Source organism: Bos mutus, chromosome 1 (genome assembly GCF_027580195.1).
Source record: "Bos mutus isolate GX-2022 chromosome 1, NWIPB_WYAK_1.1, whole genome shotgun sequence".
In the NCBI taxonomy this organism is placed as follows: domain Eukaryota; kingdom Metazoa; phylum Chordata; class Mammalia; order Artiodactyla; family Bovidae; genus Bos; species Bos mutus.
In genome coordinates, this window is record NC_091617.1 from 109143279 (window position 1) to 109166733 (window position 23455).

The window sequence follows — 23455 nt, forward strand, 5'->3', positions numbered from 1 at the left end:
CTACTGAATTTGTAAGCCATTCATCCAGAGAATGCAGAAATGATTTCTGATTTCATACAAGGATTTTGAATGATCAAATTCCCCCAAACAATAAACTTCATGAAAGCTAGTCCTCTTTCATACCAATGGTCAGAATCACACACAAAGCTGTTACTTACTAAGATTTCTAAATATATTTCTAAATTGCCCTGTGGCTTTATTGTTCGGTTTCCAGTGTCGTCTTCTTTGATCTGTCATTGGCCACCCTCTAAATCTTCCAAACTCTTCCCCAAAATCCTGTTATTCCTTCAGGCCTGAGCCCTGATTGTGCATAGTTAAGCTGCCCACCTCCCCACAATTCTCTAGGGAACCCCATATACTGTCATGGATGGGACTGACTCTACCTTCTAATTAGGGTTCCCATCAACTTTTAATAAACTCTAGTCCATTTCTGTTTTTGCTAGTAGGGCATGATGAATCTATTTTCAAAATATCTCTTTAAAATGTCAGATTAATTCTGAAACAATAACTACCCCATGAGCTATCAATATTACTCTTCAGATTTTAAAATTCCTAGTATGATAGGGCCTAAAGCATCTCAATGTGGCAAAAGTTTGGCTGAGTTCAAATCCTGGTTCTGCCACAGACTGGGCAGAATTGAGTGACTTTTTCTGGATCCTTGAGCCTCATTCATCTCTGCAGATACTCTCTTTAGAGCACTTATTGTACGCCACGTGCTAGAGCTAGAGGGCTGAACAAGGCAGTCACGATGGCTCAATAAGCTGACCCTTTAATGGGCTGCTGCTGCTAAGTCACTTCAGTCGTGTCCGACTCTGTGTGACCCCATGGACGACAGCCCACCAGGCTCCCCCGTCCCTGGGATTCTCCAGGCAAGAACACTGGAGTGGGTTGCCATTTCCTTCTCCAATGCATGAAAGTGAAAAGTGAAAGTGAAGTCACTCAGCCATGTCCGACTCCCAGCGACCCCATGGACTGCAGCCCACCAGGCTCCTCCGTCCATGGGGTTTTCCAGATAAGAGTACTGGAGTGGGGTGCCATTGCCTTCTCCGTTTAATGGGCTAGGTTTCCTCATATTTACAACAGAAAGAGTTAACACCTGGGGAGTTCTCTGGTGGTCCAGTGGCCAAACTTCTGTGCTCCCAAATCCCTGGGTTTGATCCCTGGTCAGGGAACTAGATCCCATGTGTGGCAACTGAAAAAAAAAAAAAAATTAACACCTATCTTGTAGGGTTGTAAATATCAAATGATTCCTCAACACAGTTCTTCACCACCTCTGCTCTATGCTACCACCACCATATTCCCCCACTTTCTTGCCCCTAAAGGATGATTGCTTTAAGTTTTCCTGCTGAAACTCTTCAAGATGAAATGACCTTGTCAAACCAGACCCGTTCACAGGAAGCCACACTCCTGGCTAGAGTTATTCTGGAGGTTGTCTCTGTGTAACCAAGATAACAGTGCTCTGGCCATGGCACACCGTCTCTGCCCAGACAAATGCCTGGATTTCCTTCATTCATTTGCTTATACTTCCCAGGTTATCATTTCAAAGTGCCCACTTAGATGGAAATGACACCTGTCTCCCTTTTCATTGGTAAGAGTTTTTTTTCCTCCATTGTGACTTGCTTTGAGACTTTTCATGCATTGTTAATAAAAGAGAAAGAGGGATTGAATACACTTGCTTGAAGCAACTTCATATTAATCTACATTCCATAAGATGGATCTACTCCCAAATCGACAGTTGTTGAAACTATTAACTCACAGACTGAAAACTAAAGAATGCATTTCTAAAGGTGTTTGTATGTTGCAGTATGAGGTGTAACTCTGGGAAGAATCTAATGTTTAATGCTATGTTTATTTGTTTCCAGATTCTGTTAGAAGTTGTGTAGCAAAGCTGTTCTTCACTTGTTCCCTGAAGGGTCATTACTGCCTCTACAGTAAATCCAGTTTTATTCTCATCAGTCAAGAACCTCAGCCATGGATCCAAATCATGTTCCTGTTTCAGCAGGTATGTATAATTCAAGTTCAACATGGCTCCTTAATGAGCCAGGTATGAGTTTATAATCATTTTTACTGAATTACTCTTTGACCAGAGTAATATGCAAATAATAACAATGCATACACATTTAATTAGTAATTTTTAACATGGATTTTTTTCTATATTTTAGGATAGTTTCCTTATAAAAGGCCCTAGATTAGTAATCAGGAAGACAAGCCTATTATTATCTTGAATATCTTTTCACTCTAAAATACAAATATTTTTTGTTCAATGATAACAACAAAAAATCACTTACTGGGGGTGGACAGCTTTCCTTATGGAGAGCTAGCCATTATTTCCCAATCTCCAAATAACTTTGGAGTCAGCATATCTTTTTTGACATTGTTAAAACACTGGAATGCCACTTTTCTATATAGAATTTACATATAGAGGTAAAGTTACATAAAGAGGAGTTTAAACAACAAAGAATTTGATGCAAAGATTTTTATCACCAAAAAAAAGATTCTTGTTTGGAAATGCTTATCTTGAATGCATTAAACTTTCAATAAAATTTGAATATAGATTACAAAATGTTAGTAATAGGAGGAATCTTAGACATAATTTTTCCAAATAAGCAAATTGAAGGACAGAACTCAGACTGCCTGACTCCTGACCCAGTGGTCTTCACTTGTGTTTAAAACGAAATGGGGATTGCTGGCAGGAACAGAGAGGGTAGAGGCAGAAAAAGGAGAATGCAAATGTTACAAAATGGTTAAAAATTAGGCCAGGTAATAATAAGTTTCTTTACTTCTATTAATAAAATATTTCTGTAATAGTCTCAGTGAAAGTCACTAATCAGATAGTCATATTTCTTTATAAAATGGGGCAGGTTTATTAAGAAAAAAATGAATTTTAATGCTGAATGTATCATAGTTGTAAAGTGGAACTATAACAATTAAGAAAGAAAAGAGACAAGTTAGACATGGCTCAGGGATACCATCTTTTTCTATATGAAGTCTCAAGAACACGTAATCATATCTTGTAGAGAACAACTCATATTTTGACGTGAATCAAATTGTATATGAATATAGGGACTTCCCTGGTGGTACAATGGATAAGAATCCACCTGCCAATGCAGGGGACACAGGTTTGACCCCTGGTCTGACAAGATTCCACATGCCTCAGAGCAACTAAGCCCGTGGCCACAACTACTGAGCCCACCTGCAGCAAGTACGAAAGCCCACACACCCTAGAGCCTGTGCTCCGCACCGAGAGATGAGAAACCGCAGGACAAGAAGCCTGTGCGCTGCGGCAAAGGCAGCCCCAGCTCCCGCAACTAGAGAAAGCCTGAGCGCCGCAACCAAGACCCAGCACAAGAGAAAGTGTACATGAATATAAAAAACAGCATTGATTTTCTTCCTTTTCTTGAAATAAAAACCTTCTTCTCCTACTCTACTAATGTTTTTCAAGTAGTTTTCATCAGTGATTTTGTACTTGGTTTCATCTTTGGCTTTATTCTTCACAGTTGTCAGTTTTCTGAAAACAGACCAAGAAAGCTTGATTTTATCTTTGCCCTTTCTGTCTTATTTTATTGACTCAGTCTGATTCTTTGTTTTTTCTCTTTGAGCAAAATCACCAAAAAACATCTAGTTTTTTTTTTTTTCTTTGTTCTTTTTACCATAATGTTTCCTTTCTTTTTCTACACCTTTGATACTGTGTGATCTGGATGAAACCTGACTTTGGGATAACTAAAAAAATCATATCTTTGACTTGATAGTTACAAACCCATATGAGCCTAGTATGCTGGGCTAGACTCTTTCCTTTCTCTGTCAATTTACAGACTCATGATGGAGTTCTCAAATTAAGAGATTCCAGTCTAAATGGACCTCTTTGGAATGATGATTAATTAAATCAGGTCCTGCTCTTTTTAAGTGAATGGTCATATGCTGTATACATTTCTGATAATAATCAAGGAATTCCCAGATGTATATACATTTTGGGTTTCACATTAATCTGTTACTGGCTGTTAACCTTTTTAAACCTGTCAGCAACTTACTCAGAGTATGAGATCCTCCACCTTTTCCCACTAAGTACCAAAAATAGTTCATGTTGAGGAGGATAATAATGAAATTTTTCTGGAAAAGAATTGTTATTCACTTACTAAATAGAAACCATGTACACAGAGACTATTTAGAGAGTCTCGTAAGTCAATATTTGGACACTCATTGACATTGAAAATGGGATTTTATAAGCCAATATCATTATTATTACACCTCCCACATGAAGGATAATATATATTATATATATTATATTTTGTGTGTGTGCATGTGTGTGTGTAATTGTGTGCCTTTATGTTCTGTATGTTTTTATAAAATTATTTCCTTGAATTGAGACACCTCTCACATTCTTAGGTATAACATCACATGTAAATGACTGTTAAACACATAATTGATTAAACATACAATCTAAATTTTCCTTTGAAATTTTTATTTTCATTAACTTGAATGAAATATATGTAAATGTAATTTTTTCTTATGTTAACAATCTTATTGTCCAAAACTTAAAATATCTTAAAGCTCTAAGAATATTCAGCCATTATACACTTTAGGACTGAAAATGTTTTTATTTTCCCAACCCTCCTTTACACTGTTCATATCTGAGGAATTGAATAATGGACTGTTGGTTATTTAATGTCTATTATTCATTATTTACCCTGTATAAATAAACTTGATGTATGCATGCTGCATGCTAAGTTGTGTCCAACTCTGCGACTCTGTGGACTGTAGCCCCCAGGCTTCTCTGTCCATGGGGATTCTCCAGGCAAGAATACTGGAGTGGGTTGCCATGCCCTCCGCCAAGGGATCTTCCTGACCCAGGGATCAAACCCACGTCTCTTACGTCTCCTGCATTGGCTAGTGAGTTCTTTACCACTAGCACCACCTGAGAAGCCCTAGAAAAACTTGATATTTGTACTCTAATTTTATACCTTAATTCTCAGATCTTTGAAAAATAAATATGAATATTTATATTGGCCATTTTCCAATTAAGTAACATGCTTGAGAAGTGATTGATATAAACACTACTTTACAAAGGTTGCTGCTGCTGCTAAGTCACTTCAGTCATGTCCAACTCTGTGCGACCCCATAGACTCCCCCGTCCCTGGGATTCTCCAGGCAAGAACACTGGAGTGGGTTGCCATTTCCTTCTCCAATGCATGAAAGTGAAAAGTGAAAGTGAAGTTGCTCAGTCGTGTCCGACTCTTAGCGACCCCATGGACTGCAGCCTACCAGGCTCCTCCATCCATGGGATTTTCCAGGCAAGAGTACTGGAGTGGGGTGCCATTGCCTTCTCCTTACAAAGGTTAGGCATATTTATAGAAATCAATATCAACTGTCTTGAAAACGCTATTTAATAAGTTAAATTTTCTATTAAAAAAATAGAAAGCATGAAATGTACTGTACATTTGATCTTCAAAATAGATTTCTCTGTAGCTTTATTTAAACCATTTTTAAGTTCAGACCAAGACTAAAATAGTGCTTTGCAGCCATCACGCAATATTGTTGGGACACGAGATAACATGTCATGCTTCTCTCATGAATGCCCTTTCAGAGCCTGTTTCCTGAGCCGCTGTCCATTCAGAGTCATTCTGTACAATTCCTCAGAGCTCTATGGGAGAAGACCCAGAAAGGGGGTGCTCACAGCTTTGAAACAGCCATGATAGAGTCCACATTCCCACAGCAAAAGGTAAATGCTTCTTTCTTTGCACATGTTATTTTTAGCCAAGATTCAAGATGAAAGAGTTTGCTTTTTCTTAATGGTTCAATTTTTCCTCTTCTTTCCTTTCCTTTCTTTTATTATTATCAGAAGACACTAAGTAATGATTTACATGTCATGCTATAGTGGATTCAGGACCTAGTGATATCAGTAGACAGAGTCACTGCCTTTTGAGGCTCCCAGACTGACATAATGCAGACCACTGAGAACCACACAGAAACGGAAAACATTTTACAGATAGACAACTCTAGGATTGAAGAGGAAAGAGCAATTGGACTTTAGGTTCTTTGGGGCTTTTCATTTCTTCCCTGCATACTTCCTCTCATCACCTGACCCTTTGCTGTCACCACAAAGTTAGAAAAGGAAGACAAGATGAACAGGAAGGAATAGAGCATGGTCAGGGTGAGAAAGAGCTCTGTTGAGACAGGCATGGATGATGTGAGTTAGAGCCTTTTAGGAGTGTGGAATAGGGACATCTCTCTCAGGAAACAGTTGACCGAGACCTCCTGAACAGGCCATCAAACTGGGAAAGACCAGAAAGTGGAACCATGCCCACCCAGTCAATAGAGTGATACTGGAAGTGGATGCTCACTGCTGTGATCACATTGAAAAGGGTCACAGGCCTGGGTATGGAGAATAATTGGAGGAAGCCTGACTGGAGACAGGAAGACTATGAAGGAAGTGATCACTGTAGTCAGGTAGGAAATGAAAGCCTGAACCGAAGTTGGAAGTTATAGGAAGAGGATGGATTCAAGAGGCAGTAAAGAAGCAGAATCAACAGGACTTGGTCCCTGCTAAGGAAGATGGAAGAACCAAAAATGACTCCAGGTGTATCTATGGCCAATGGATAATGGCATCATCTTAAAAAAGTTGACCACAAAGGAAGCTGATGTGGAGGAAGAAGATAAATCATTCTGGTTTACACATTTTGAGTACGAGTTGTTTGTGTAGATAACCAGGTGGTGATGGTCTTTGAATTACCAGTGTGGAACTTAGGAAGAAAGCCAGAACTGGAGATATTGGACTCGGGTGTCAAAGATACCACTTGATGTCATGACAGTAAGTTGGATCACTCAGGGAGAACATGGCTAATGAGAATAGAAAATGGTTATTGATCTCTCCCTTCTCATATTCAGAGAACCTAATTATCCTTATTTTGCTTTCAAGAAAGCCCGGTAATAAGCACTGGATGCTTACTGATGAAACCAGAGATTCTAGGAGTGTATGCTCTTGGTCTTTGTCCTTGTTTTACTATTAATAAGGGGAGCAAACATACTAATATTAAATAAATTCAAAGTATAAACAACTAGCAAATTAATAAAAAACTGTTATATTGTGAAACAAACTCAATACCTCTTAAGTGCTAAAGGGTTGTGAAAAAATGAGAAATGGTAGTAATTCATCAAAAGCTTAGTTAGTATGATATGTAAGACACTGAAACTACATTCTATTATTGCATCACTGTTTTTGACTTTGGTTTAAGAATTAGATATGTAGTATGAAAAATAAAGGAAATCCCATAATTGCATCAATGCAAAGTAGAATGGAATTCTCTCCTTATTTCATGAAAATTTTAAACTATTGTATCATGTTTAAAGACAATGCCTCAAATTCTTAGCAATGTTTGTCTGTGAGCTGTATTTTAACTAGAGGGAACTAGTAAATTAAAACTTGGCAGGCAGCATCAAGTCCTAAGAGACTGGGGAAAAAAACTTGGCAAACAAGTTTTGTGCATGCTCACAAGTATCCTTATTCATATTTCTCCTAGTTCATACCAGTAAATATTCCTCTAGGGAAGAATTAATTGTAGAACAAAATGTTTTAGAAATTTCAGAAGTTTTATAATTTGGTTTACTCATAAGTATTAGAAAAAGCTTTGATATCTGGAATGTAAATTATGTGGCAAGGTTATCAGCCCAGGTATTTCCCAATCAAATTGATTAGGAAATGGCAACCCACTCCAGTGTTCTTGCCTGGAGAATCCCTGGGATGGAGGAGCCTGGTGGGCTGCCGTCTATGGGGTCGCACAGAGTCGAACACGACTGAAGCGACTTAGCAGCAGTTATCTTTATTTTATGAAGTAGTCTTCTCATTAAATTCAAAACAGCTGTGAGAATGGTCCAACGTCTGCTTTCTTGGCACCACCTGTGCCAGTCTGTACTCATGCTAGTGATTTGAAAATTATGGGCAGGTGTGTATCTGTTGCTGTGATAGAATTACATTGCAGCTAACTAAATTCAGGTATACAAAGAAGGAAGAAACTTCTGAGAAAATACCTAAGTCTCTGGAATATAATTCTCTGGAGAGTTTGTTATTGAGAATTTTTAAAATAAAATCTTGGAATTTTAGAACTGAAAATCAGCAGTAAGATATCTATTAAACTGCAAACTTCTTGAAGGCAAGGATTGCACTGTTTTTACCATTATATTTCCAGAGTCACACAGTGCCTGACACACGGTTGCTGCTGCAGCTGCTAAGTCAGGCTCCCAATAAATAATAAGGACCAATTGAATAAGGCTTCCCAGGTGGTGCTAGCAGTAAAGAACCCACGTGCCAAGGCAGGAGATGCAGGAGACTGGCGAGTTACAGTCAATAGGATCACAAAGAACCAGACATGACTGAAGTGACTTAGCACACATGCATGCACCAGTTGGATAAATAAATAAATCCTATCACTTTCCAGATGTTGCAATTGGAAGCATAGGGACTTGTTAGAGATCACACACCTCGTCAGTGGCAGAGCAGGAGCATGAGCGTACACCATGGTGGCATGAGGGCCAACACCAATACTCTGGGTTTTCTCTACTCTGTGCTTGTAAGATTACAATTCCCTGCCTCTTGCAATAAGCCTTGGACATGTGACTTGCTTCAGCAAATGATATATAAAAAGGGATATGTATCACTCCAGGCTCCTCCATCCATGGAATTTTCCAGGCAAGAGTACTGGAGTGGGTTGCCATTTCCTTCTCCAGGGAATCTTCCCAACCCAGGGATCGAACCCAGGTCCCCTGCATTGCAGGCAAACACTTTACCATCTGGGCCACCAGGGAAGCCCTGTATCATTCCAGTCAGAAGCTTTTAAGAACCACTTTGAAGAACCAGTGCTTCTCTCTTCATCTTGCCTCTCTTCCCCTACCATGGAGATTGCAGAAGCAAATGTTGATATTAACTGGTCAGAACGATGGCCACAGCCTGCAACTCCAAACTCCCACACAGAAGATGGCTTCTCTGGAGAGTTAACCAGACCCCCCCCCCAACACACGCACGCACACACGCACGCACACATACACACACACACACTTTACATGAGCAAGGAACAACCTTCTGTTCTGTTAAAAACTATAGATTTTGTGTTTGTTATGGGTGTATAACGTACCTATCTTTACTAGTTATCTTGATTTTAAATAGTAATAAAAACATTTTTTTTAAACCTGGATTAATGGAAAGATATGCTGTTCCCCTGGCTAGGAACACTGATTATGCAAATGGAAATTACTCTCAGATTATAAATATAATTTATTTCCAACCATAATAGCAACAGAATTTCTTCATGGAGTTAGACAAACTGATACTAAATTTGAGAATAAACAAAACAGTTCTGAAAAAGAACAGAGAGGAGAAATTTTTTTCTACTAGGAAATGAAAACTTATTGTAAAAGCACCATAAGATGAGGGGATGATTATTGCTACAGGGATAAATTAATAGTAAGGAATATAGGGTCCAGAGCTAGTTCCAAGAACATATGCACACTTGATAGATGATAGAAGGGAGATTTCCAATCAGTGAGGAGAAAATAAAGTATTTAAAAAGCAGTATAGGGATATGTCGGAGAAGGCAATGGCACCCCACTCCAGTACTCTTGCCTGGAAAATCCCATGGATGGAGGAGCCTAGTAGGCTGCAGTCCATGGGGTCGCTAAGAGTTGGACACGACTGATCGACTTCACTTTCACTTTTCACTTTCCTGCATTGGAGAAGGAAATGGCAACCCACTCCAGTGTTCTTGCCTGGAGAATCCCAGGGACGGGGGAGCCTGATGGGCTGCCTTCTATGGGGTCGCACAGAGTCGGACACAATCAAAGTGACTTAGCAGCATAGGGATATGTGATTTTTCCAGATTGAAAAGATAAAATTCAATGCTGTCTCGACACTATCATGAATAAATTAACTCCAAATAAAGCTCTAAATGGAATCAGTGAAACTTTACAACAATTAGACAAAAATAACAATGGTTGTCTTTATGACCTCAGGATAAAAATTTAAGACCTAAGTAAACAGAGATCATAAAGGAAAAATGAATAGATTTGACTACATAAAAAGTTTAAATTTCTGTATGACAAATTATACCGTAACAAAGTTAAAAGGCAAGCATAACAGCATAACCTGGGTGGGAGGAGTTATTTAAAATATGTTTAACTGACACAAGCTCTTCTACACATCAACAAGGAAGAGACAACCAACCCAAGAGAAAACTGGGCAAGATACATGAACAGAAAATTCACTGAACAAAAACTCAAGTGGCCAAAACACCTAAGAAAAGATGTTTAGACTCACTAAAAGTCATTGAAATAATTGATTTAAAATATTAAAAATGAAGTACCATTTTACAATGATCAGACTGTCAAGAATAAAAAATTGTGGCAATAAGGTTTTGGCAAAGATATAAAAAGATAAGAATGTTCATACATGACATATGAGATTATGTACTTAAGTAAATATCAGGTAGATCTACTTAAAAAAGAAAAAGTAATTAAAAATACATAGCAATAATTAGATTCATAAATGACAGCTAGCTAACAAGGGGGATGAGTAACAAGGGGCGGTGTACACTTTTCAGAAGTGTTCATTGCATTTATAACTTATCAGAAAAAATACTATAGGCATTTCCCACAAAGGATTCCCCTTATCTAGTTAATTGACAAATCTGTTTCCTCACATATTTTTATTTCTTCTTTCTTCCCTTCTTTCTTCTTCCTTCCCTCCCACCAGCCCTCCCTCCCTCCTTCTCTCTTTCTCCCTCTCCTTCCTTCCTTTCTCTCTTTTTTTTTTCTTTCAGTGAGAGCATTTAAGTAAGAAATGCTCATTTCTTTCAACCAAACATGTAAAAATGTTATGTCCTAAGAGGGCTTAAGACAAATTTACATTTACAATGTTTTTTAAAGGACAATCTGGGAGTAGCTGGTTATATTTTAAATTCATGTACCCTATTATCTTGAAATTCCATTTCTAGGTGCAACTCACATATTTGCACCAAGAGAACATGTCAATTAACAGAAGTAAACTGAACATTGTATCAAAAAATCAGGAACAATGCAAATGTTATCATTAGAAAGATGGAGAAAAATGTCATAGTATAGTCATGCTATACAGGAAGTGAAAGTGAATTCGATAAACATGAGCAGTAAAATGGAATAAATATTAAAAACATAATATTGATGTTTAATAAACAAGTTGCAAAAGTATGACATGAATAGTATAATAGCTTGTGTAAATTTTTAAAACACATTAAGCAGTATTAGGCATTATTTATGGGTGCATATACTTGTGATAAAACTATAACAGCATATTTATAATCTCACAAAATTTGTGCTGGTGTTGCCTCTGGATAATGAGGAAGGGATGGGAAGGAGGGAAATGTTACTGGGAAGGAAATTAAGATCTCATGTAATTTTGTTTTTAAAAACTCAAAAGCAAAATATTAGCATTTGTTAAATTTGGCCTACAAGGTCATGGGTATTTGTTACATTATTCTTTGTACATGCCTTTCTTTCTTTCTTTCTTTCTCTCTTCCTTTGGATTAAACCTGTAAATAATGTCTAACAGTAGAGGATTGACAGATTTGACTGTAAAAATATGAGGTTTGTTAAAAAAATCTGTCTATATAGTAACTTGAAAATATGTGTAATAAATATGAAAGACAAGTTTAATATCCTTAAGATGCTATGAATTCATGCAAATCAATAATCACTGAACCTAAGACATGAGCAAATAATTCAAAGGAGACTTTGAGTGCAGAAAAAGTATTCAGCCTCATTAGTAGTCAGGATTTAAAAATTGAAGTTAAGATAACAGTACTCTTTTTAATCCATTTTTTAAAAGACAGTAATCAGTGCTGGTTAGAGTTAAGGGAGTTTAGATACTTTCACACATTTCTAGTCAGTGTATAAATTATTTCAACATTTCTAAATAGGCAATTTAGCAATGCAGGTCAAGAGTCTTAAAAATATTCATATCCTTTAACACAGTGATTCTACTTCTAGGAATCTGTTCTAAAAAATAATCTGAAATGTGTACAGAACTTAAGATACGCACATCAAAAAAGTACTAGGGACTAATCTGTAGTAGCCTAAATGTCTACAAGTGTGCAAATGAAAGTGTTATATATGTATGCTATTAATATGTTTAATAGTACAATAAAGTATATTTTCTAATGTATAGCTTATATGATTAATATATAATTTACAATGTGTGATATAATAATATGTATGTCTAAATATGGGACAAAGTAACATATAGACATCAATCTATATGGAAGAATATTAAGAAACCATGAAAAATCATGTTTACAAGAAACATTTAATGACATGAAACAATACTTATGTCGGATACCACATTGCAGGGTATAAAACTGTTTATATGAAGAAGATTATTTGGAGATTTACCTGTTAAGACAGCCAAAAGAAAACACCAGGCTCCTCTGTCCATGGGATTTTCCAGGCAAAAGTACTGGAATGGGTTGGCATTTCCTTCTCCAAAAGAAAACATACCAAGATGTATTAGAAGTGGTTATCTCTGGTGAATAGAATTAGCTATCTTCTATATTTTCTCTAACTGTCTATTTCTTTTACCAGCAAGGAAAAAATATTATTACAGAAGTATCCCCTTTTACTTATATTGCTTTATGTAAGGAAATGTAAATGAACAGTTTATTTAAGAAATAAAGAAAATTCTATTTCACTAGGCAGGAACCAGCGATGCAGCATCATTGTATAGGCTGTGTCAAAGGTATTGGTCCTTAACTTTATAAGAAAGGAGGAAACGTTCATTTATGTTTTCAGTAAATAATTAGAGTGCTTACAATTGCCACGTAGACTTCTAGGTGCTGAAGAAAGAGCAATGAATTTAAAAATACATAATCAAAGACAAGAAAATTCCATTTTAAGATAACCAACTCTCATTGTAAAATAAAGATTTTAGGGAAAGGGCAGAATTTATTTAAGAAATGAAGAGAATGGTCTCTGTGGAGGAACTAGAGATTCTATTAATAATTTCATTCCAGGGCACGTTTGCCTGGCTCTTCAGAGGGAGCGTTGCTCTGATTATCAGAGGGCCAGACAGTTGACAAAGCTGATGGGGGGATTGCTGAAGGGCTGGAGTGTGAGAGAGGTGTCACTTTTATTGACGCTCATGTTCGAGTTCCCAAAGTATGGAGAAACTCCATATGCCATAACAATGAGGTCTCAAAACTATGCCCATTAAGGAAACAAAATAAAAAAATAAATAAAAAATTAAATTCACTGCTGAAACAAAATGTGCCCCATGTGGCTAACATTTGGAGATGTGTTTTCAGTCCACATTGCCACAAACACACTTGACAGTTCCCAGGGTGTCAAAGTATAAAGAAAACCAAAGCTTCAATTCTGAGTGGCACAAAGAGAGACCTTCTGAAGCTCCCAAAAGCTTAGAGTTAGTGTTTTGAGTTACTGTGTTAACATAGTGCTTGAATAAATAAATACATAAGTAAGTAAATAAATAAGGAATGGACTTATTATATATAGACTGTAACTTCAAAATCTTACCAGAAATTCAAGTCTACATGGGTGTTATAAGTGACATGTTCTCAAAGGAGAACAGTGTGAACCCAGATGTCTGAGAGAGGTTAGCTGTGTTGAACCTCCCTTTGGGAGAAAGCTAGATAATAATAGGGTAGATGGGAATTAGGTTTGAGATTTCAGAAGTCCAGATGGGGTTGGGGCCTCTTGGGCTTTTAGGCTATGAAAAACTTAAGCAGTATCTAAGAAGCAAAGGAGCTTTATTTTGGAGGCGGGGGGGCGGGGTCGCTCCAAAATCACTGCAGATGGTGATTGCAGCCATGAAATTAAAAGATGCTTACTCCTTGGAAGGAAAGTTATGACCAACCTAGATAGCATATTCAAAAGCAGAGACATTACTTTGCCAACAAAGGTTCGTCTAGTCAAGGCTATGGTTTTTCCAGTGGTCATGTATGGATGTGAGAGTTGGACTGTGAAGACAGCTGAGCGCCGAAGAATTGATGCTTTTGAACTGTGGTGTTGTAGAGGACTCTTGAGAGTCCCTTGGACTGCAAGGAGATCCAACCAGTCCATTCTAAAGGAGATCAGCCCTGGGATTTCTTTGGAAAGAATGATGCTAAAGCTGAAACTCCAGTACTTTGGCCACCTCATGCGAAGAGTTGACTCATTGGAAAAGACTCTGATGCTGGGAGGGATTGGGGGCAGGAGGAGAAGAGGATGACAGAGGATGAGATGGCTGGATGGCATCACTGACTCGATGGACATGAGTTTGAGTAAACTTTGGGAGTTGAGTAAACTTGGTGATGGACAGGGAAGCCTGGCATGCTGCAATTCATGGGGTGGCAAAGAGTCAGACATGACTGAGTGACTGAACTGAAGAAGCAAAGGGGAGGTAAAAAGATATAAAGAAGATATGAATAGGCATCTATACAAAGAAGCCAGTGCATGCTCAGTCACTCAGTCTTATCCAACTCTTTGTAACCCTGTGGACTGCAGCCCACCAGGCTCCCCTGTCCATGGTATTCTCCAGGCAAGAACACTGGAGTGAGTTGCCATGCACTCCTCCAGGGGAACTTCCTGACCCAGGTATTGAACCAGTGTCTCCTGCCTTGGCAGGTGGGTTCTTTATCACTGTGCCGCCTGCGAAGCCAGAGCAAGTGGTAAATCCAGTGATTATCAAGTAAACTCCATGCGAATGCAAGTCCTGATAGGAAACCGCAGGCCAGGGGATCAGGAAGGCAGATTGAGGGTGGAATGTGGATGCAGATGCAAAGTTGGGGAGATGGTGGGCTTTAAAACACAAGGTCTGGGCTTTAAAAGAAAGGGGAAAGTGGTTCCATGTAGGAAATGACATTAGCAATAACATGGGAGAGACGAAAGATCACAGTCATATCATGGTAAATATGTCTCGGGTTCATCCATTTAGTTAAAAATATTTTTTTGCAAATGCCTATTCTATGCCAAGCACTGTACAGAGACTGAGCCTAAACAACCATGCACTGCCACGTGGAGACAGGCAAAGCACAAGTAAACAAACACACAATTTCCACACTGGTAGGTACTACACAAACATAAATGCCTGAAGGAAGACATGAAGGACAAGGGCATTGGATGGATGATCGGGGAAGTCTTCTCTGCGCTGGTGACAGAGATGTCCTTGTAAAGAGAGCCTATTTGCACAAAGACTTTAAGATTCAAAAAAAAAAAGAAAAAGAAAAAAATCACAAACCAACACACACAAAAAAGAGGAAGAATTTAAAAAGAAAGCCAAAACCTTGGCTTATTAGAGCATTCTCCTCCAAGTTTAAATCACATTCCATCAGAAAAATATATTTGAGAGACTTCCCTCATGGTCCAGTGGTTAAGAATCTACCTTGCAATGTAGATGCAGGTTCAATCCATCTCTGGTCAGGGAACTAAGATCCCACATGCCTTAGAGTGACTAAGCCCACTCACTGCAAACAAGAGAGTCTGTGCTACCACAACGAAAGACCCCACATAACATAATGAAGATCCCATATGCCACAACTGAGACCCGACACAGCTAAAGAAAGAAAGAAAAAATTTTTGAGCAAGCACCCTCCGTGCTTATTTTTATTTACTTATAAATTATTCATTGGGCTTCTCAGGTGGCTCAGTGGTAAAGAATTGGCCTGCCAAGGGGAGACGGGTGTCATCCCTGGGTCAGAAAGATCCCCTGGAGAGAAGGAAATGGCAACCCACCCCTGTATTCTTGCCTGGGAAATCCCATGGACAGAGGAGCCTGGTGGGCTACAGCTCATGGGGTCACAAAAGAGGCACGACTTAGCAACTAAACAACAATAACAACAAATTACACTCATTATTTCCATTAGAAAGTATACTCAAAAGTAGAAATTGTAAAGGAAGAAATGAAAAAGAAAATGGAAATTCTGTTTTCTCCTTCCTATATAACAGGAAAGGTCGTGCATGTGTGGGAGTCAATTTCCTCCCATTCCACAGCGTTGGAAGAAGTGTAAGGGTTGGGGGGAGCTGAGTAAATAAAAAGAGAGTGAAGATTAATGGGTTGAGAGTTGGTCTGGGGGCTTTACCACTGGCCTTCTAAGCTATGGCAAGGAGTTTAGATTTTATTGCAGTCTGTGGGAAGTCACCCAAGAACTTTGAGCAGCAGATATTACCCAGCTTTTCTTCGAAAGATCATTCAGTGTGCTGTGTGGAGACTAGATCAGATCAGAAAAGGGCAAAAGTAAAATCATGGCGATGACAAGGGAAACTATTGCTAATCCAGATGAGAGAAAAAGAGTAGTTAAAACTGAGATGATCTTGGGAGGGATAGAAATAAATGACACATTTAATATAAATGTTGAAGGTAAATGAGTCAGGTGTAAAGAGGTTGGGGAGACTTTCGAACACCTTACATTTAAAATGCCTGTGAGATGTTCCAGTGGAATTGTTTAGTGGGCAAATGGGGAAGTGGTTTAGGCCAGAAATATAAATGAAGGCATCATTGGCACAGAGATGATGAAAGCCATGGGAAGAGTAAAACCATCTGGAATGAGAACACGGAGAGGAAAAGGATCCTATTCAGGACGAAGTCCAGAGAACAGCCAAGAAACAAAAGAAACACAGAAAACTTAGAGGTCACTGATCTCAAGAGAGAGTCCAAGAAAGAGAGAAAAGGGAATTGGGTGGAATTTGGCAACCGGATCAAGGAAGGTAAGTACAGATAAGCATCCATCCAAATTGGCAACTTAGTGCAGTTTTAATGGAGTTTTAAGAACAGGGTTCAAACAGGAGTTGGTTGAAAATTGAGAAGTGAAGAATGAGGAAGGGGGCATATTAATAGAACATGTAGGGAGCTGTTTTAAAAGTAAGGTGCTGCATGAGTTGGTGATGGAGCAAGTCTGGAAATGGAATGGAAGATTCAAATGGAAACTTCCAGAGCACACTTGTAAGTTGTTGGGATGAAGCAACAGAGAGGGTGAGAAAGATGAGTAGGAGAGAGAAAGGAGCTGCACACAGACCCAGGCCCGTCAGTGGATTTGGTGCCAGGATGATGAGTGAGTTCTTTCTTATAGCCTTTCATCTTTTTCAAGGAAATAAGTGGTGAGGCTATCAACTGAGAGTGGAGTTGGGGAAGAAGGAATGGAATGTAGGAGATGTGGGGAAAGAGAAAATCTCAAATGAAATTCTCACAGAAACGAGCCATGATCTTAACTAGAAAAAATGGCAGGACCGTCTGGCAACAAAGAAAATCCATTTGGCTTCAGAGATGATAGATTCAAGTTAAAACAGACAGATGATTTCCCCAGCAGTGATCAGCTGTTCAGTGGCTAAATTCATCCACCCTTGGACGTTTGTCTTTTGGTTGAGTGTTAATGAGATGGTGAAAAGTTTCAAGGTAGGGTGGATCTGTATTTGAGAAGACAGACGGTAAACATGCAGACCCAAAGAAAAGATTTAAAATGCTAAGAGGAAGAGTCTACACCTAGGAGACTCCATTTGAGAGAGAGAAAGATAGTCTTTTAGAGCCCAGAAAAAAGCAGTTCTTTTTTTCATGCATGCATGCTTGCTAAGTCACTTTAGTTGTGTCTCTCTGCAACTCTTGGACTGCAGCCCGCCAGGCTCCTCTGTCCATGGGATTTTCCATGCAAGAATACTGGAGTGGGTTGCCATACCCTCCTCCAGGGGATCTTCCTGACCCAGGGATCAAACGCCTATCTCTTATGTCTTCTGCCTTGTCAGGTGTGTTCTTTACTGCTGGCACCATCTGGGAAGCCCAGTGTTCTGTTCTTCCTCTTGGAAACAAGGGCATAAGTTCATCCATGAGCTCCTTGCCAAGGTGAAGGCCGGCAAACAGTGGCTGAGAGGCCAGATGAGGCTGATAGTGACCCTGTCCGTGTTTACACCATGCTCTGTGCATAAGGCTTGTGACACTAGGAAGCACTGGGAGAGTATTAGCTTAAACATGAGATAAATTTTTATTGCAGTTTATCTAGTATCAGTGGACTCACATTCTTCCACTATAGCCACGTAATAGTTCACGTGGGACTAACTCGATGAATTATAAGAGGAGAGGCTTGAAGGCAAACAGACTCCTTAAGCACTGACACGTCCTCTCGAACTTTTACAAGTAGGACTTTTATTGATGCCTTAGGACCACTGAGTTTGGAAATCCAGCCAAATTCTAAACTTTGCCCCCTTAAATACTGTCTCTACCTTCATTTGGATTCATTTTTTCCCCTTAACAGCTGTACGTTGTAACAGTCCAGTTGAGCCCCTTATATAAACAATTCCATACATACCAACTCATTATATTAAGCACTTGTACCATTTTGCAAACACATTAAACCTAAGTGACAGTTCCATTCACTATTTAAAAACTAGAAAATCATGACCCATACACTTGGCTAATTAATACACATTATCACTATCTCCCTAACCACCATCCACATATACTGTGCTTATGTCGTACATAAGCTTTTTTTAAAGAAACTAAAATCAGCCTAAATATTTCCTGGGTTTAGTTTGAATCATGGCTGATCACATGTATTGTGTTTCCTTCGTGTTTCACAAGCCAGACTATCCTGTAATGAAGCATGTCAACTTTACTACTGTAGTGAGCATTCCTTCACAGCCAGCCAGATGTTCTGCATCAGTCAAGGAAATTAAAAAAATAAAAGAAACCTTCAGAAAATAGTTAACGAAATAACTCTATTCCTAGGGGGACAGAGGTATGCAGTCCCTCCAAAGTGTCTGTTCTAATGCAATAGTGGTTTAGGTTCTTTTCTTAAATAATCAGTGCACGTGTACAGTCTTTGTCTTGTCTGCTTGATGCTGTCATGGATATTGTGCCTACAGACACTGGGTGCTGAGCTAGCAGGAAAAACAGCACCAAGCAAAGTGGAAGCATGGTCATTTGAAGCTCAGGATCTGGGTTTGAATCCTGGCTCCAGCACTTGCCAGTTATTTTATCTAAGTCCTCTCTGCCTTATCTTCTTTACCTGCAAAGTGCAGGAAACACCAGTACTCAGTTCACTGGGGTTTTGTAAGTTTTGGGAGACATAATACATGTAAAATCCTTGAACAGTGATTGAGACATAGTGAGAGGTCAATAAACGGAAACTAGTATTATCTTACTGTACTTCCTCTGCAAGACCTCTCTCATCAAAATGAATAACAAAGCTTTCATCTTTTGAAAATGAGCTTTATTTTTGCAAAAGTCAAAAATGTATACAGGCCTCAGTCTGTTAAAAAAGGAGACTTGTTTTTGTTCAGTCACTAAGTCGTGTCTGATGACACCGTGGACTGCAGCACGCTAGGCTTCTCTGTCTTTCACTATCTCCTGGAGTCAAACTTATATCCATTGAGTTGGTGATGCCATCCAACCATCTCCTCCTGTATCGCCCTCTCCTCCTGGCCTCAATCTTTCCCAGCATCAGGGTCTTTTCCAATGAGTCAGCTCTTTGCATCAGGTGGCCAAAGTATTGGAGCTTCAGCTTCATCAGTCCTTCCAATGAATATTCAGGGTTGATTTCCTTTAAGATTGACTGGTTTCATCTCCTTGAAGTCTGAGGGACTTTCAAGAGTCTTCTGTAGCATCACAGTTCGAAAGCATCAATTGTTTGGCCCTCCGCCTTTTTTATAGTCCAGCTCTCACATCCATAGATTTGGGGCTTCTCCAGTGGCTCAGTGGTAAAGAATCTGCCTACAATGCAGGAGTCGCAGGAGATGCAAGCGGACCAGCTTTCTTTATGGTCTAGCTCTCATATCCGTACATGACTACTGGAAAAACCATGGCTTTCACTATACGAAACTTTGTCAGCAAAGTGATGTCTCTGTTTTATAATATGCTATCTAGGTTGGTCATAGCTTTTCTTCCAAGGAGCAAGTGTCTTTTAATTTCATGGCTACAGGCACCATCTGCAGTGATTTTGGAGCCCCCAAAAATAAAATCTGCCATTTTTTCCACTCTTTCCCCATCTATTTGCCATGAAGTGATGGGACCAGATGCCATGATCTTAGTTTTTCAAATGTTGAGTTTTTAGCCAATTTAAAAAGGAGACTACTCAAACTTAATAATAGTTTCCAGGTTAAAAGCTGGGAAACTACTAAAGTAATGAAACTTTTTCTTGTGCAGTTCATGAATACACTCTAAAAACAGTTCCAAAACATACTTCTAAAAATGTTTAGAGCAGTGGCTGTGTCACTAAGATGTGAGTTGTCATCCAAGTTTGAGATTCATTTCTAGATTAAATTCTGGGACTTTTTAATGTAAAAAAAATCATAGCAATTTAGACACCTTAACACTAGATACATCAAGAAAGAAGAATCAGTGGCCCTATTGGCTTTGTTTTTTAAGTAAAGTTGCATGCAGATTGGCAAACTTTTAAGTTTAACACATTACTCTCTTCTCCTTAGAGATCACAGACTGGAGTAATCTTCATATTTATGATTTCAGTAAACAAATATTTCCTAGCATCTAATTATTTTCAGTACATCTTTGCATTTTTATACTATTTTCAATATAATTTTGTGTTCTTAATGGATACCAGTCTGAGGGAAAGGAGCCTTTTTTTAAGTCCTCTGCTAAATACAGTCCAAAGTATCATTTGATGCTTCATTCCAGGATCTGATAAAAATCCTTGCACAAGATAAATCCTTGGTAAATACCCCTTGTAGCCAACTCAGCTGCTCACACTTCCCATGAGCCCCTTGCTTCGTGGTTTTTCCCCAGAGCTAAACACCCTGATTCCAAGGCTGGTTTCACTAATTCTCAGACCTCAGTGCCTCAGACTTGGGAGCTTGGGAGCTTGCAGGTTCCTGGGGCCTCCACAGGTCTTTCAAGGGGTACTTGCTGGGTGGGCCTGGGACTCTGCATTTTAAACACATGATCCAGGAGATTCGGAGGCAGGACGCCCCACCATGTACTCTTACAGCAACACCAGAAAAGAGGCAAAGGCAACTGGAATCCAGTTGCCTTGGCTTGAATCACATCTCTACCACCAACATGCTCTGGGAATCTGTGCAAATTGGTTAACCGCCCTAAAATTCACTCGCCTCATAGGATAGCTGCTGCTGCTGCTGCTGCTAAGTCGCTTCAGTCGTGTCTGACTCTGTGCAACCCATAGACAGCAGCTAGGAAGGGAAAATGAGATGATGCATTTAGTTAGTTAAGCACCCAGCAGAGCAGTGGCACAGAGTAAGTGCTCCATAAACAGCGCCTATGAAACCATGACTTCATTCACTTCCAGACGGTGGTTAAATCACCTGTTTAGTTTTCTCTTTTTGGATTTGTAACAATTTAGATATATTTATGGCTCCGCTTTACATTTTTTCCATTTTCACCCCTTTCATAAGAACTGAGTGCTACGGTCTATGTCTGAGCAGGGCTCGGATACCTCATTATAAACCTGTGTGTGTGTCTAATTACTCCCTAAATGGGCACACCTCACTGCACCCTTTAATCTCAGCGTCTCATTAGAGTGCTCCATTTGCCATCTTGTTATTTCAAATCTCTTCACCCAGGTCCTTTTTTTTTTTTTTTCTGTTTCTCCTTTCAGTCCTCACGTCTTCTTACACCCATTTCTTTATTCATAGTATTAAATCCTTCCTTTTATGCTTGTCATTATTACCTCCTTTCTGCACAGCTTATTACATCCCTCCATCTGTGAACCTCATTATGCCATTTCATTTTTATCTCATTACTCCCTCATCATGCACATACTATTAGTTCCTCCATTCATGCATGGCACTGCATTCTTTCTCTCTGCTTCTTATCACAACCTGCCCTTTCTACCCTCCCCCATTTAATGCTTCCATTTATAAAACACATTACATCCCCCCAAATGCCTTTATCTTTACACCCAATCATTTATGCATCTCATTACACTACTGCCCAGGCACATTTCTATGTGCATTTCTATTTGTACATCTCATTATGGCTCCATCAGACACGCACATGTCATTACCTGCCTCCCCTTTCAGATGTTCACATTGCATTGCATCTTTTTATGTTTGCATCTCATTACACCCTATACTCCTAGGTTTGACAACAAGCTAACAAAAACAGACAGATAAATATGTTACTTGCTTTTAGAAAATGAAATATGTTTTTCAGGCACCTAACATCAATGTTTCTTTTAAAAGCCATTCATTTCAAAAAGATTTACATATATTTATCTAGCTAAGAGGCAAAAAACACTGTTTTATATGCATAAAAAGGAGCTTATCTTACTTTGTTCATATCATCATCATTATCACTACTTTGTATTATTTCTCTACAGTTTACAAAGTAGCGGAATTACCCTGAATTGATTTGTGGCAACAGCTTGCTGAAGGAAGCAGCTTAAGGATCACAGTCATTGTACAGACTGAGAAGTACATTGAAAGAGCCTAGAAATTAAGATATTTCCCAAGAATTGCCAGTGAATGACAGTAGTAGGGCTCAAACTCAGATCTTCTGGCTCCAAAACCTGCATTCTTTATACCATCCCACTGTGCAGAAAAGAAACCTTATTTCTAAGTTTCACTTCTGTCATTTAAGCCATTCAGTGATTTAGATTGGTTTGTTTTCTAAAACAAAAGAGTAGAACCTGTTTCAAGCACTTTGCATTTCGTGTCTTTGTCTCTTGAGTTTGAAGAGCTAGATTAAAAGAAGCTTTCATGTGGAGCCCCCCACAACAAGAATGGATGCAAAAAATCAGGAGAAATAGATGGTCCTTTAACAACCTTCACCACCAAGGCCAGCCTCACACATGCTAGATGAGGAGATCCCTCTATGAGGAATTTGAGGGGCACCAAGGAATCTCCCCAACACATGCAGAACCTTTCTTCCTCACAGATTCTAATCCCTGCCAGTCTCTTTGATTCACTGAACTGTGTTCTCTGCCTCACTTTTATTTTTTATTAAGTTATGAAATAACTGACATTCAGGGAAGCACAGAAAGATGATATCCATTCCTACCACAAGATAGAAGAGATGTTTGCATTTCCTTCCATATTTACTTCAAATATTTTCCTTTATGAAAAGGAAATACTGCAAATACTCTCCTGAGGTTGGTGCGTATTATTTCCATGGTGCCTCAGATGGTAAAGAAGACACCTGCAGTGCAGGAGACCAGGGTTCGATCCATGGGTTAGGAAGATCCTCTGGAGAAGGGAATGGAAATCCGCTCCAGTATTCTTGCTGGAAGAATCCCACGGACAGAGGAGCCTGGAGGGCTACAGTCCATAGAGTTGCAAAGAGTCGGACACGACTAAGCACATTGTTTTTGAATTTTACCATATGCATTTATCTTTTGCAATATGTTATTTATGTCTTGAAAATATATCTGTTCATACATGTAGATCTAGCTCATTCCTTTTAATATCTGTGGAATTTTTCATTGTGTAAAGAAATCAGAGTTTGCTTTATCCCTTTCTCTACTGAGGGATAATTCAACTGGGTAGTTCAACT

The 23455-nt window shown here is 39.0% G+C and overlaps 1 protein-coding gene across 5 annotated transcripts in view; it reads left to right on the forward strand.

Moving 5' to 3' along the window:
- The window catches only part of VEPH1 (ventricular zone expressed PH domain containing 1), a 288546-nt gene that overhangs the window by 217580 nt on the left and 47511 nt on the right, over positions 1-23455 (forward strand). For all 5 annotated transcript variants that reach the window (XM_070374201.1, XM_070374213.1, XM_070374197.1 and 2 more), the window contains exons 10-11: positions 1863-2002; positions 5582-5716. In XM_070374201.1, coding sequence (XP_070230302.1) covers positions 1863-2002; positions 5582-5716 — 275 coding nt within the window. The remainder of the gene's footprint in view (positions 1-1862; positions 2003-5581; positions 5717-23455) is intronic.